Source organism: Pseudophryne corroboree, chromosome 8 (assembly GCF_028390025.1).
Source record: "Pseudophryne corroboree isolate aPseCor3 chromosome 8, aPseCor3.hap2, whole genome shotgun sequence".
Taxonomy (NCBI): Eukaryota; Metazoa; Chordata; class Amphibia; order Anura; family Myobatrachidae; genus Pseudophryne; species Pseudophryne corroboree.
In genome coordinates, this window is record NC_086451.1 from 9,367,666 (window position 1) to 9,380,551 (window position 12,886).

Here is a 12,886-nt window from a genome sequence, read left to right on the forward strand (position 1 = left end):
CCCAAAACTCGTGTTCTAAATGATCACGGGAAATAAAAAATGCAATGCGCCCAAAAATGGTCTATTTAGTGGAAAGTTTTTATAAAGTTCAGTAATATTAAAGGCAAAAAGCGTCTGGTTTAGGTGCTGGGCCCAAGTTTGGCTCCTGTATAACATTGCACATGATGCACTCTTCCAATAATATGTAAAATTTGTGGTTTGGGTAAAATAATTTTTTTTGGGGCTATGGAAAATCATTAGCGATCAGGAGAGTCTGTTGTTGAGTTCAAGGGTCACCGCGATCCTCACTTTTTGCAGAAGCGTCCTCGTTATATTAGACGCTTTGCAGTTGGAGGTCGAGTTCGTTTGCCAACTGTTCGAGTCTCTGAAATCCTTGCGTCACGTTCTCTATCTCCACGTGGAGAGAGATCACTGCGGACTTCTTGGCGGAGGTACCATCTACTTTTACCTGAACGGTGTAGCTGTCCCGCAGTATATACGTCTCTTGCGTGCTGTTGCTGACGCTGGCGTACCTTTGGATCCCGGCCACTTGTAGAACGTCCCCTATCGCCATGTTGTCAGTCTTGCGTGCCATGGGTAAAATACGGGAGAGATGGGCAATGATTTCTTTTTCTCCGACCAAGGCGTAACAGGTCAGGGCGCTCCTTTCTCCGTCAGCGAGGTCCGTGTTTCCATTCAGGTCGGCTCCGGGCGCTTGCGGCTGGGTTTTTCTCGTAGAGTTCGGTGTGGTTGGACCGTTGCCTGTTTTTGTGTCTGTTGAATTAACTTTCCGCGTTTCCTGACGTCCGGTCTTCAGGATCTTATTCTGAGAATTGTGGCTCTGTTTGGTGGCAGCACCTGGCGTCTCCTGTCCGCCTTTGCCGATGATCAGCTGCCACTTGTTCCCTGTCTTACTGAGCCAGGTTTCGTTGACGGCGAGGTCATACAGGTCTGTATCGTAGTAGTCCACTTGTTCCACCACTTTTCCTGCGCATATTGCACCCTGCTCCAACATCTTCTCTTCAGTGGTGTCCTTCACCAAGTACGTCTGCTGGATCTTCACCTTGTGGACGGCCGTGTCTTGCTGGGTGGCTGACATGATCGGCCTGTAAATTAAGAAGAACATAACCACATTAGTGCATTATACCCAATAAAGCAGAATATGGCAACGCTTTGCTGGAGCCTCCTGAAAAAGAAATTGGATCTGCTGTATTGAAATTACCGGCAGTGTAGCATCTAATGTCTCGACCTTCAGTTTCTGTAAACGGGTCATGTTTTCAGGCTCTCTGTGTGAGATCAACTCGTGTCTGTGCATGGTGAAGGAAATCCTGAAAACATGGCCTGTTTTGGATATTTAAGAAAAGTGTTGAGAAAAGCTTGAGCCAGATTAGACCCCTCTCTGTACAACATCTACAGAACCATCGTTAAAGTCGGGCTTTCCTCTACATCAGGCTCTTGCAGGTGTCCAGTGATGACGTACGTGACACCAGTCTCAGATGGTGGCTGGGAAACAGCTGTGATTTGTGGCCCATCAGGCCTGAGACTATTCATATGGCGTACAGGTTACTCATACTGGAATATTGTATAAATGACATCAATCTTGCGGATTGCTGATCTTACATTGTCCTTCTCTCGTGGATTACTGCAATATTCATAGTTATTCTTAGCCTTCCACATCATATCTGCAACGAGTTGCGCAATCATTTCAAACCTGTGTGACACCTTCCCGTGGGCCCTGCGCTTCTCAGTTGTCCGGGTTATTGATGAGCCTCCGTCTCAATACTGTGGCCTCAAACACCATTAATGACCTTTTGCTGAATTACAGAAGTATCCTCCTATTGCAGTAACAATGTTATTATGGCTGAAATGTGGGCTACGTGCCATGTGTTGTGTTATACTCGCCGTTGGTCTGGAAAGACGAAGTACATATGGTTATTACTGTAAGTGTAACTTAGAAGAGCTTGTGTTGCAAGTTATAATTCAGCATTTTTTCTGTGCAGAAGTTAATTTGCAACTAGTGTCTTCAGTAAGGGGCGTGTGCGCCATCTGGTGTCCATACAGGGTATTGCTGTCTCAGGGCGACTGGTAAATTTCATCACATACTATAAAATTATGATGTGAGTAAGGAGTATATTTCAGAATTATTAATCTGTCTCGCTCTCATATAAACTCATCAGTGACACGTCGTGAGGTGAGGCAGAGTTTTGACTATATAAAGTATATGAAAAATATGACTAGTATTATTCTAATCCTTTTTATTATCCATACAGTGGAGTAAAAAGTCTGACAGGTGAGGCAGTGCCCCCCCCCTGCCTTTTCTACACATCTGATCAAAGCTCACCAAAATTCCGGCAGGATATACCGCTGCGCCTGTGTATAATGCCCACATGTGTATATATACCGCTGCGCCTGTGTATAATGCCCACATGTATATATACCGCTGCACCTGTGTATAATGCCCACATGTATATATACCGCTGCGCCTGTGTATAATGCCCACATGTATATATACCGCTGCACCTGTGTATAATGCCCACATGTATATATACCGCTGCACCTGTGTATAATGCCCACATGTATATACCGCTGCACCTGTGTATAACGCCATGTATATACCGCTGCACCTGTGTATAACGGCCACATGTATATACCGCTGCACCTATGTATAATGCCCACATGTATATACCGCCGCACCTGTGTATAATGCCCACATGTATATACCGCTGCACCTGTGTATAATGCCCACATGTATATACCGCTGCACCTGTGTATAACGCCCACATGTATATACCGCTGCACCTGTGTATAATGCTCACATGTATATTCCGCTGCACCTGTGTATAACGGCCACATGTATATACCGCTGCACTTGTGTATAATGGCCACATGTATATACCGCTGCACCTGTGTATAATGCCCACATGTATATACCGCTGCACCTGTGTATAATGCCCACATGTATATACCGCTGCACCTGTGTATAATGCTCACATGTATATACCGCTGCACCTGTGTATAACGCCCACATGTATATACCGCTGCACCTGTGTATAATGCCCACATGTATATACCGCTGCACCTGTGTATAACACCCACATGTATATACCGCTGCACCTGTGTATAATGCTCACATGTATATGCCGCTGCACCTGTGTATAACGGCCACATGTATATACCGCTGCACCTGTGTATAATGGCCACATGTATATACCGCTGCACCTGTGTATAATGGCCACATGTATATACCGCTGCACCTGTGTATAATGCCCACATGTATATACCGCTGCACCTGTGTATAATGCCCACATGTATATACCGCTGCACCTGTGTATAATGCCCACATGTATATACCGCTGCACCTGTGTATAATGCCCACATGTATATACCGCTGCACCTGTGTATAATGCCCACATGTATATACCGCTGCACCTGTGTATAATGCTCACATGTATATTCCGCTGCACCTGTGTATAACGGCCACATGTATATACCGCTGCACTTGTGTATAATGGCCACATGTATATACCGCTGCACCTGTGTATAATGCCCACATGTATATACCGCTGCACCTGTGTATAATGGCCACATGTATATACCGCTGCACCTGTGTATAATGCCCACATGTATATACCGCTGCACCTGTGTATAATGCCCACATGTATATACCGCTGCACCTGTGTATAATGCCCACATGTATATACCGCTGCACCTGTGTATAATGCTCACATGTATATACCGCTGCACCTGTGTATAACGGCCACATGTATATACCGCTGCACCTGTGTATAATGGCCACATGTATATACCGCTGCACCTGTGTATAACGGCCACATGTATATACCGCTGCACCTGCGTATAACACCCACATGTATATACCGCTGCACCTGTGTATAACGCTCACATGTATATGCCGCTGCACCTGTGTATAATGGCCACATGTATATACCGCTGCACCTGTGTATAATGGCCACATGTATATACCGCTGCACCTGTGTATAATGGCCACATGTATATACCGCTGCACCTGTGTATAATGCCCACATGTATATACCGCTGCACCTGTGTATAATGCTCACATGTATATACCGCTGCACCTGTGTATAACGGCCACATGTATATACCGCTGCACCTGTGTATAATGGCCACATGTATATACCGCTGCACCTGTGTATAACACCCACATGTATATACCGATGCACCTGTGTATAACGCTCACATGTATATGCCGCTGCACCTGTGTATAACGGCCACATGTATATACCGCTGCACCTGTGTATAATGGCCACATGTTTATACCGCTGCACCTGTGTATAATGGCCACATGTATATACCGCTGCACCTGTGTATAACGGCCACATGTATATACCGCTGCACCTGTGTATAATGCCCACATTTATATACCGCTGCACCTGTGTATAACACCCACATGTATATACCGCTGCACCTGTGTATAACACCCACATGTATATACCGCTGCACCTGTGTGTAACGCTCACATGTATATACCGCTGCTCCTATGTATAATGGCCACGTGTACCCTTTGGCTCATATACTGTGTGTAAATCGGGCTCAGTTACCAGCCAGTGCCTCCTCAACCATTTACCTCACTGCACGTCCCTGATATACATAGATACTATACATATATGTCTGTGAGCTCGTTTAATGACCTCTGAACCTGGCCATCTTTGACCCCCCTCCTCCTCCCATGTCACTATGGTGGAAATGAATCCTGTCTGTCTAATCCCCGATATATTTTTTTCGCATGAAAACAGTGATCCCGGAATTTACCCCGGGTCCCTGTGGGTGTTGTGATCGCGGGCATTTATGGGGGCTTTATTTTTGCTTGCCTTTGGGCAGGGGAAACAAGACCCCTGATAATGTCGGCTATTGGGGAGAATTGAATTACCCCACGGGGAACATTGCTGGGCTAATCCTACTAAACTTGATTTTCTTTAATATGGGGCTGTATTCACATAAATGTAGCAGAGTCGCCTCAGGTCCCGCTGGTCAGGATCATGCAGCCGACGGGTAAGAGACCAGGGGCGACGGCCCAATAATCGGGATGCTCCCATACACTCCACCAGGCCTGGCCAACCTGTGGCTCTCTAGCTGTTGTAAAACTACACATCCCAGCATGCCCTTCCAATAATAATCATAATAGCAAAACTATGGCATGCTGGGACTTGTAGTTTCACACAACAGCTGGAGAGCCAGCGGTTGGCCAGGCCTCTGCACTACTTTATGTATGAAGGCGATCTCCCTTCACTGCCTGTACTCGGCTGAATGAATTAAGGTCGGGTGGATTGGACGGGTCCAAAAACCAAACAGAATGATCATCGTTCAGGACCATACACTGTAGTCATCGTTTGGTCGGCTGGTTCGCACGTTTATCGCGCAGCGCGTGGCAGTGGAAGGGTTAAGTGGTGTTGCCCTGTGGCATGGCAGAACAAACACACCTTTGTTTTCGCAGAGCGACTTTGCTCCGCTTGTTTGGCAGCGGCCTCTTTCTACCCGCACACCCCATGTAAATGTTTGCACAGCCTCTGTCACCGACCATTGGAGAATGTAGAGGGGGGGGGGGGGGGGCTCCTTACCTTCAGGAGAATCCCCGCCTGTGGGCTCCAGCGTGGGGCACAATCCGGGATGTCTCGGGGTCCGGTGCACAGAGCTGAGCCGGACGTTACACGTACTGGAATAAAGTTTTCCTGGTAACACATAGTGTTAGACTTTGTGTTGATGCCTTGCTGTGTCGCTATGGGGATTGTAGTACTTCCTGCACTCTCATGCATTGTGTTCCTGAGATTGTAACGTGAATGCCTGGAGCCGTCCTGGCTAATGATAGGCTATTGTCATAGATTATATGGGGGTATCTGTAAATGGTGCCCTCACCGCTCAGCTCACATTTCCTCCTCCACACCCAGACTGGGGAGCTAGGGGGGCAGGGCACAGTCTCGGTGGGGGAGGGGGGGTCAGGGCACAGTGTGTGGGGACAGGGCACGCTCTGGGGGGAGCGTATCTTGCTGCGTGGAGAAGCACTCGGCAACTTCCGCTGTGTGAAAGGACTGACATTGCGCAGGTGACTGGGGTACGGTGAGGTGACTGGTACAGAGGTGTCCACTAACGCGTAGCCTCCCGACACATTAAACAGCCCTTCTTGGGGTGACTTGGTAGCACCGTGCCTCTTTTCGTGTGGCATTAAAACGCACCTTATTTCCAAACTGATGTGAATAAGACGCACACGCAGACTGCTGATTAGAATGATATGCGGCATGTCTATGTTCAGTGTGACCTTGGCTGTATCTGCATTATCCTGGAAAACACTGTAACGTAGCATTCCGTATGCAGATACAGGCGCGGTTGCACTCAGAATGTAGGCATGCCACATATCATGTTAAGCAGCAGAGTCAGCTTGTGTCGTATACATATGGCGATGTGAATAGGATACATTTTCATAAAAAAAAAAATGCCCAACGCCAACGGAGTTGCACAAGACTTGTCAGCCCACTCACGCCAGGCATCTGTATGTAGTGAGGTGACTGGGATACGGTGAGGTGACTGGTACATAGCGAGGTAACTGGGGTACGGTGAGGTGACTGGTATGTAGCGAGGTGACTGGGGTATGATGAGGTGACTGGTATGTAGCAAGGTGACTGGTATGTAGTGAAGTGACTGGGGTACGGTGAGGTGACTGGTATGTAGCGAGGTGACTGGTGTACGATGAGGTGATTGGTATGTAGTGAGGTGACTGGTGGGAGGTGACTGGTTTATAGCAAGGTGACTGGTATGTAGCGAGGTGACTGGGGTGAGGTGACTGGTATGTAGCGAGGTGACTGGGGTACGTTGAAGTGATGGGTATATAGCGAGGTGACTGGGGTACGGTGAGGTGACTGGTATATAGCGAGGTGACTGGGGTACGGTAAGGTGACTAGTATATAGCGAAGTAACTGGGGTGATGTGACTAGTATGTAGCAAGGTGATTGGTATGTAGTGAGGTGACTGGGGTACGGTGACTGGTATGTAGCGAGGTGACTGGGGTATGATGAGGTGACTGGTATCTAGTGAAATGATTGGGGTACGGTGAGGTGACTGGTATCTAGTGAAATGACTGGGGTACGGTGAGGTGACTGGTATCTAGTGAAATGATTGGGGTACGGTGAGGTGACTGGTGTGTAGAGAAATGACTGGGGTACGGTGAGGTGACTGGTATGTAGTGAGGTGACTGGGGTACGGTGAGGTGACTGGTATATAGTGAGGTGACTGGGGTAGGGGGAGGTGACTGGTATGTAGTGAAATGACTGGGGTACGGTGACTGGTATGTAGTGAGTTGACTGGGGTATGATGAGGTGACTGGTATGTAGTGAGGTGAATGGGGTATGATGAGGTGACTGGTATGTAGTGAAGTGACTGGGGTACGGTGAGGTGACTGGTATGTAGCGAGGTGACTGGTGTACGATGAGGTGATTGGTATGTAGTGAGGTGACTGGGGGGAGGTGACTGATTTATAGCAAGGTGACTGGTATGTAGCGAGGTGACTGGGGTGAGGTGACTGGTATGTAGCGAGGTGACTGGGGTACGTTGAAGTGATGGGTATATAGCGAGGTGACTGGGGTACGGTAAGGTGACCGGTATATAGCGAGGTGACTGGGGTACGGTAAGGTGACTAGTATATAGCGAAGTAACTGGGGTGATGTGACTAGTATGTAGCAAGGTGATTGGTATGTAGTGAGGTGACTGGGGTATGATGAGGTGACTGGTATGTAGTGAGGTGACTGGGGTATGATGAGGTGACTGGTATGTAGCGAGGTGAATGGGGTATGATGAGGTGACTGGTATGTAGCAAGGTGACTGGTATGTAGTGAAGTGACTGGGGTACGATGAGGTGATTGGTATGTAGCAAGGTGACTGGTATGTAGTGAAGTGACTGGGGTACGATGAGGTGATTGGTATGTAGTGAGGTGACTGGGGGGAGGTGACTGGTTTATAGCAAGGTGATTGGTATGTAGCGAGGTGACTGGGGTGAGGTGACTGGTATGCAGCGAGGTGACTGGGGTACGTTGAAGTGATGGGTATATAGCGAGGTGACTGGGGTACGGTGAGGTGACTGGTATATAGCGAGGTGACTGGGGTACGGTAAGGTGACTAGTATATAGCGAAGTAACTGGGGTGATGTGACTAGTATGTAGCAAGGTGATTGGTATGTAGTGAGGTGACTGGGGTACGGTGACTGGTATGTAGCGAGGTGACTAGGGTACGTTGAAGTGACTGGTATATAGCGAGGTGACTGGGGTACGTTGAAGTGACTGGTATATAGCGAGGTGATTGGTATGTAGCGAGGTGACTGGGGTACGTTGAAGTGACGGGTATATAGCGAGGTGACTGGGGTACGGTGAGGTGATTGGTATGTAGCGAGGTGACTGGGGTACGTTGAAGTGACTGGTATATAGCGAGGTGACTGGGGTGAGGTGATTGGTATGTAGCGAGGAGACTAGTATGTAGCGAGGTGACTGGTATGTAACGAGGAGACTAGTATGTAGCGAGGTGACTGGTATGTAGCGAGGGGATAACATACAGCAATGTGACTGGGATATGTAATAACCATGAAAGACACATCATCCATCTTGGTCGCCGCTTTATTTGATTTGCGTTGTTCGTGTTCTGAGCTGTCAGACGGGTGTTGATCAGTTATTGATCGCCCAGGTGCAGACATTCAGTGACCATAAAACCGCGCTGACATGCCCTCAGCCGCCGAGCAGACGGAAGGAAGTCGGAAGGTGCAGATCTGTTCTACACACCCATCTACTTCCCTGTGTTTCCATCACTGCTACCCGACTGTCTGCAGAACACACTTTTACTAACAGGCAATACTCTATATACTTTTGAAATATTAGTAAATGTGCCTCAGGGGCGCACACACATGGAGATGGACCTTTAGTAAATATACCCCAAGTGTACAGTCACTAACGGCGTGAGAAGAGCCAGTTTATGTCAGCAGTTGTTGGTTCCGCCGCTCTGCAGGCGTTGGGCTGGGTGATGGGGGCGCACTATTTTATACAGGGCTGGTTGTCTCTGTGATTGGTCCTTCGCCCCCCGATTTGCTATGAAGGACAGACGGTGCTAATTGTGCGAATAGTATATTGTGCCGCGGTCTGTGCCACCCTCCTGCGTCTGCGCCCCCCTACAGGCGATTTATTTGCCATAGCTTCTGCCAGATACGCCATTTCTGACTGGGTTGAGTGCGTCCTGTAAGGTTGTTACTGTTGTAGAAATGAATCCTATTGTAGAGAACTAGGAGTAATGTGCGTATTCATTCTGTCTTCCAGATACTGCCTGAGACGCATACGCAGCGGGTACCAACCGATTCGCAACTGATCACGGAGACTACGACGATGGGTAAGGCCTGGCGGATTCCTCCATGTAATCAGCTGCGTTGGAATTGTTCATTCCCTTTAACGCTTCATAAGATTTTACTATGGCAGCATAGTGAAAGCAGCTGTGTTCAGTGGTTGCACACGACACACTGCCACATTCAAGGGAGCCTGCACGTCACAGACTAATCATCTCACCTGTTAGCAGTAGCGTACGATTCATCGGGCCTGATTCAGAGATAAATGCACCTGAAAACATGGTAATGCAGCAGCAGGTGTCCGGTGTAAATAGACACCTCCTGTCGGCTACACTGATCCGCCGCTGCGTTCTGAGATGCAGCATCGGATCACCTGCGTGAATATCGGCCATCTGAGTGGCCCCGGGGTTATTTGGATAGCCAGTGTTTTCATGCTGTCAGTAATAGGGAAGGACGCAACCACTGGCCTTGGTATGCCCACAAAACGGGCCCGATACCTCCCATTTTGATACGTTGTCCGAGCCCGCCCCTTCCCTGGCCCCAAACTGCAGCAGCCCGTCAATTATGTAGATCTACACATGGGCAGTACAGATCCCAGGCCTGCGCAGATTGCATGACATTGGAGATGTGCGCCAGCCATCGAGTTTACGTACAGCCCGGAATTAGGCCCTTACCTTCTCAGTCGTTCGTTTCTTAAAAATGGACAGATTGTAGCATTGGTGTAATGCCAGGTACACACGGAACGATGTGTGCACTCAGCGATATCGGCGGCGACGGAACCCGACTGGGCGTCAACATCGGCAAGTGCTTAAATTGATGTTGTGTTTCAAGGGCAAAAACGCACATTTTACTAACAAACCAGTTATTTTTTTATGTTATGTCGATTTAGAAATGTTAGTAAATGTGCATTTTATTCTGTTACTCAACATCGATTTAGAAAGCTTTTATTAAAATTGATTAAATTAGTTCTTTAGTAAATGTACCCCCTTGTCTTAGGAACGGATGTGAGGAAGCGCCCTTGCAGAATTTTTGCCTGGCTGCATTTCCATGATTGCACACTAGGTGGCAGGTTCGTGAAACGTAAAGTTCAGTTTAGTCTCTGCCTGGTAATACTAAATACACAGCAGCATAGAGTGCAGTTTAGTCTCTGCCTGGTAATACTAAATACACAGCAGCATAGAGTGCAGTTTAGTCTCTGCCTGGTAATACTAAATACACAGCAGCATAGAGTGCAGTTTAGTCTCTGCCTGGTAAATACACAGCAGCATAGAGTGCAGTTTAGTCTCTGCCTGGTAATACTAAATACACAGCAGTGTAGAGTGCAGTTTAGTCTCTGCCTGGTAAATACACAGCAGCGTAGAGTGCAGTTTAGTCTCTGCCTGGTAATACTAAATACACAGCAGCGTAGAGTGCAGTTTAGTCTCTGCCTGGTAAATACACAGCAGCGTAGAGTGCAGTTTAGTCTCTGCCTGGTAAATACACAGCAGCGTAGAGTGCAGTTTAGTCTCTGCCTGGTAAATACACAGCAGCGTAGAGTGCAGTTTAGTCTCTGCCTGGTAAATACACAGCAGCGTAGAGTGCAGTTTAGTCTCTGCCTGGTAAATACACAGCAGCGTAGAGTGCAGTTTAGTCTCTGCCTGGTAAATACACAGCAGCGTAGAGTGCAGTTTAGTCTCTGCCTGGTAAATACACAGCAGCGTAGAGTGCAGTTTAGTCTCTGCCTGGTAAATACACAGCAGCGTAGAGTGCAGTGATTTATTATATTGCTGTATGACTGGGCTCTGCAGCTGGTGGCCAGGGGTCCATATACATATTTTGGAGGGTTCTGTGGTCTCAGTGTTTATTCTCTGGTACGCATGCCAGGTTTACATTAATGAAGAAAGGCGTAGGTTCTGATTCAGTTGAGCCAGACGTTCCGAAACTCGGATGCCGGGACACCCTAACAGTCAATGTTTTAAGGATATCCATGTTTAGGCACAAGTGACTGAGCTAGTACCTTAGTCAGTTTGATTTAATCATCTGTGCTCAGCCATGTATATCCCTAATAGCTGGACTGTTATACCCCTTTCAGACCGCCAGCTTGTAACCCGGGTTATTACACATTGAGCGCACATAACCTGGGTTGCTGTGCGATCCGAAAGGGCCCTGGGGAAATATCCCTGGTCCAGCGACCCGATATTCCAACCCTAGTAGCAACCAGGGTTGAACACGGTTTCAACCCTGGTCACAGTTTTTCACAGTAATTCAGCCACTTGGGGGCATTATTTCACCAGAGCAAAGTTTCTCAAATCCAGTCCTCAGAGTCCACTAACAAGGGCATGTTTTCCATACTTCTTACCCGTCACATTGACAGACACAGGCGGCGCTAATTGTTCCACTTGTTTTTCTGTTAGGAGATCTGGAAAACATGCACTGTTAGTGGCCTCTGACACTAGTGATACATCTCAATAGGGCAACTTCCACTCGTATTAATTAAACACGCAGCAAAATGATGATGTCATGCTTATATGGTTTGCTGAGCATTCATACCCGTTGCAGCGCTGTCACTGGCAGTGATTACGGAAATCTCTATACCGCAGAGCGCAAGGTGAAAGCGCAATTCTGCACGCCAGGCACCACCGGCAGGGGAGGAAAATCCTTTCACTTCTCCTCCCAGCGCATCCCAATCCTTCCCCAAATCTACGTCTTCCCGACAATGTGACCAATTTCTTTTAAAGCTGGAGCCAAGAATTTGTTGACCCAAAACGTTGTGTGGATTTGGCACCTGACTTTCGCCAGCAGATCCACAGCTGGCGGCCAATCACCGGTGTTGTAATAGGAATTGGGACATTGTTTTGCTGCGATGTTTATCTGGCTCCGGCACGAGATGTGAAATGTTTTCGTGTTCCCCTGGGTATCATCAGGGGCTTCGGTGCAACATGTTATCACGTTTTTGTCTCGGAGAATTAAGTAATGAGTTACACAAGATTTGTTTTCTCTAATTTATTTTGAGACAAGGCAGAGACAGCTTGGTGGAATGACCACAGTGTAAACTTGCGATTGACTAACCAGCAAATGATTCATTTGTCAGCATCCGTTAGATCATCTGGGATTTGCATGCAAACAAGCTGTTTGTTTTATCATTGCTTTAGCATGGCCGATCGAGCAGCAGATCTGAGTATGTTATTATAGCTGGTGCGTCGGTGTATCTACGCTATATGTCGCCTAGCATGAGAGCTAAATGTTGCCGACTTGTAGTTGCCTCATTATCAGCGTCCGTTGCAGCATCCAGTGAACATTGGCTGTTTACTTGTATAAGATCTGATGTAGGACAAAAAGCTCAAATGGTAAAGCAAAGCATGTCAGTTATGCTTGTGCAATAATTGCCAATGCCCTTATGTATGATAACAATAGGAGCCTTTCTTTCACATAGCAATCATTGCTGCCAAATGCGCTAGCACCCCCCGAAGGCGTACCGTAGCGCTGCGTAAGATTTCAGTGACCGCCGGGGAGTAATACGCAGTGATGGCAGGTAGCTCTGCCCCAGCTGCGATAGTTACTAAGCCGGCGGTCCGCATGTTACAT

General features: G+C 47.7%; 2 protein-coding genes across 7 annotated transcripts in view; one reads left to right on the forward strand and one right to left on the reverse strand.

The window, feature by feature from the left end:
* Positions 1–12,886, forward strand: part of RALGPS1 (Ral GEF with PH domain and SH3 binding motif 1) — a 552,121-nt gene that overhangs the window by 100,136 nt on the left and 439,099 nt on the right. For all 6 annotated transcript variants that reach the window (XM_063935883.1, XM_063935884.1, XM_063935880.1 and 3 more), the window contains one exon: positions 9,300–9,369. The gene's annotated coding sequence lies outside the window, so the exon portion shown is untranslated. The remainder of the gene's footprint in view (positions 1–9,299; positions 9,370–12,886) is intronic.
* LOC134947411 (uncharacterized) lies at positions 60–5,885 on the reverse strand. Its single transcript, XM_063935514.1, has 2 exons — positions 5,574–5,885; positions 60–1,085 (listed from the first exon to the last, which is right to left on the reverse strand). The coding sequence occupies exon 2, from the start codon at positions 1,076–1,078 to the stop codon at positions 314–316; it is 765 nt and encodes a 254-aa protein (XP_063791584.1). The 5' UTR covers positions 1,079–1,085; positions 5,574–5,885; the 3' UTR covers positions 60–313.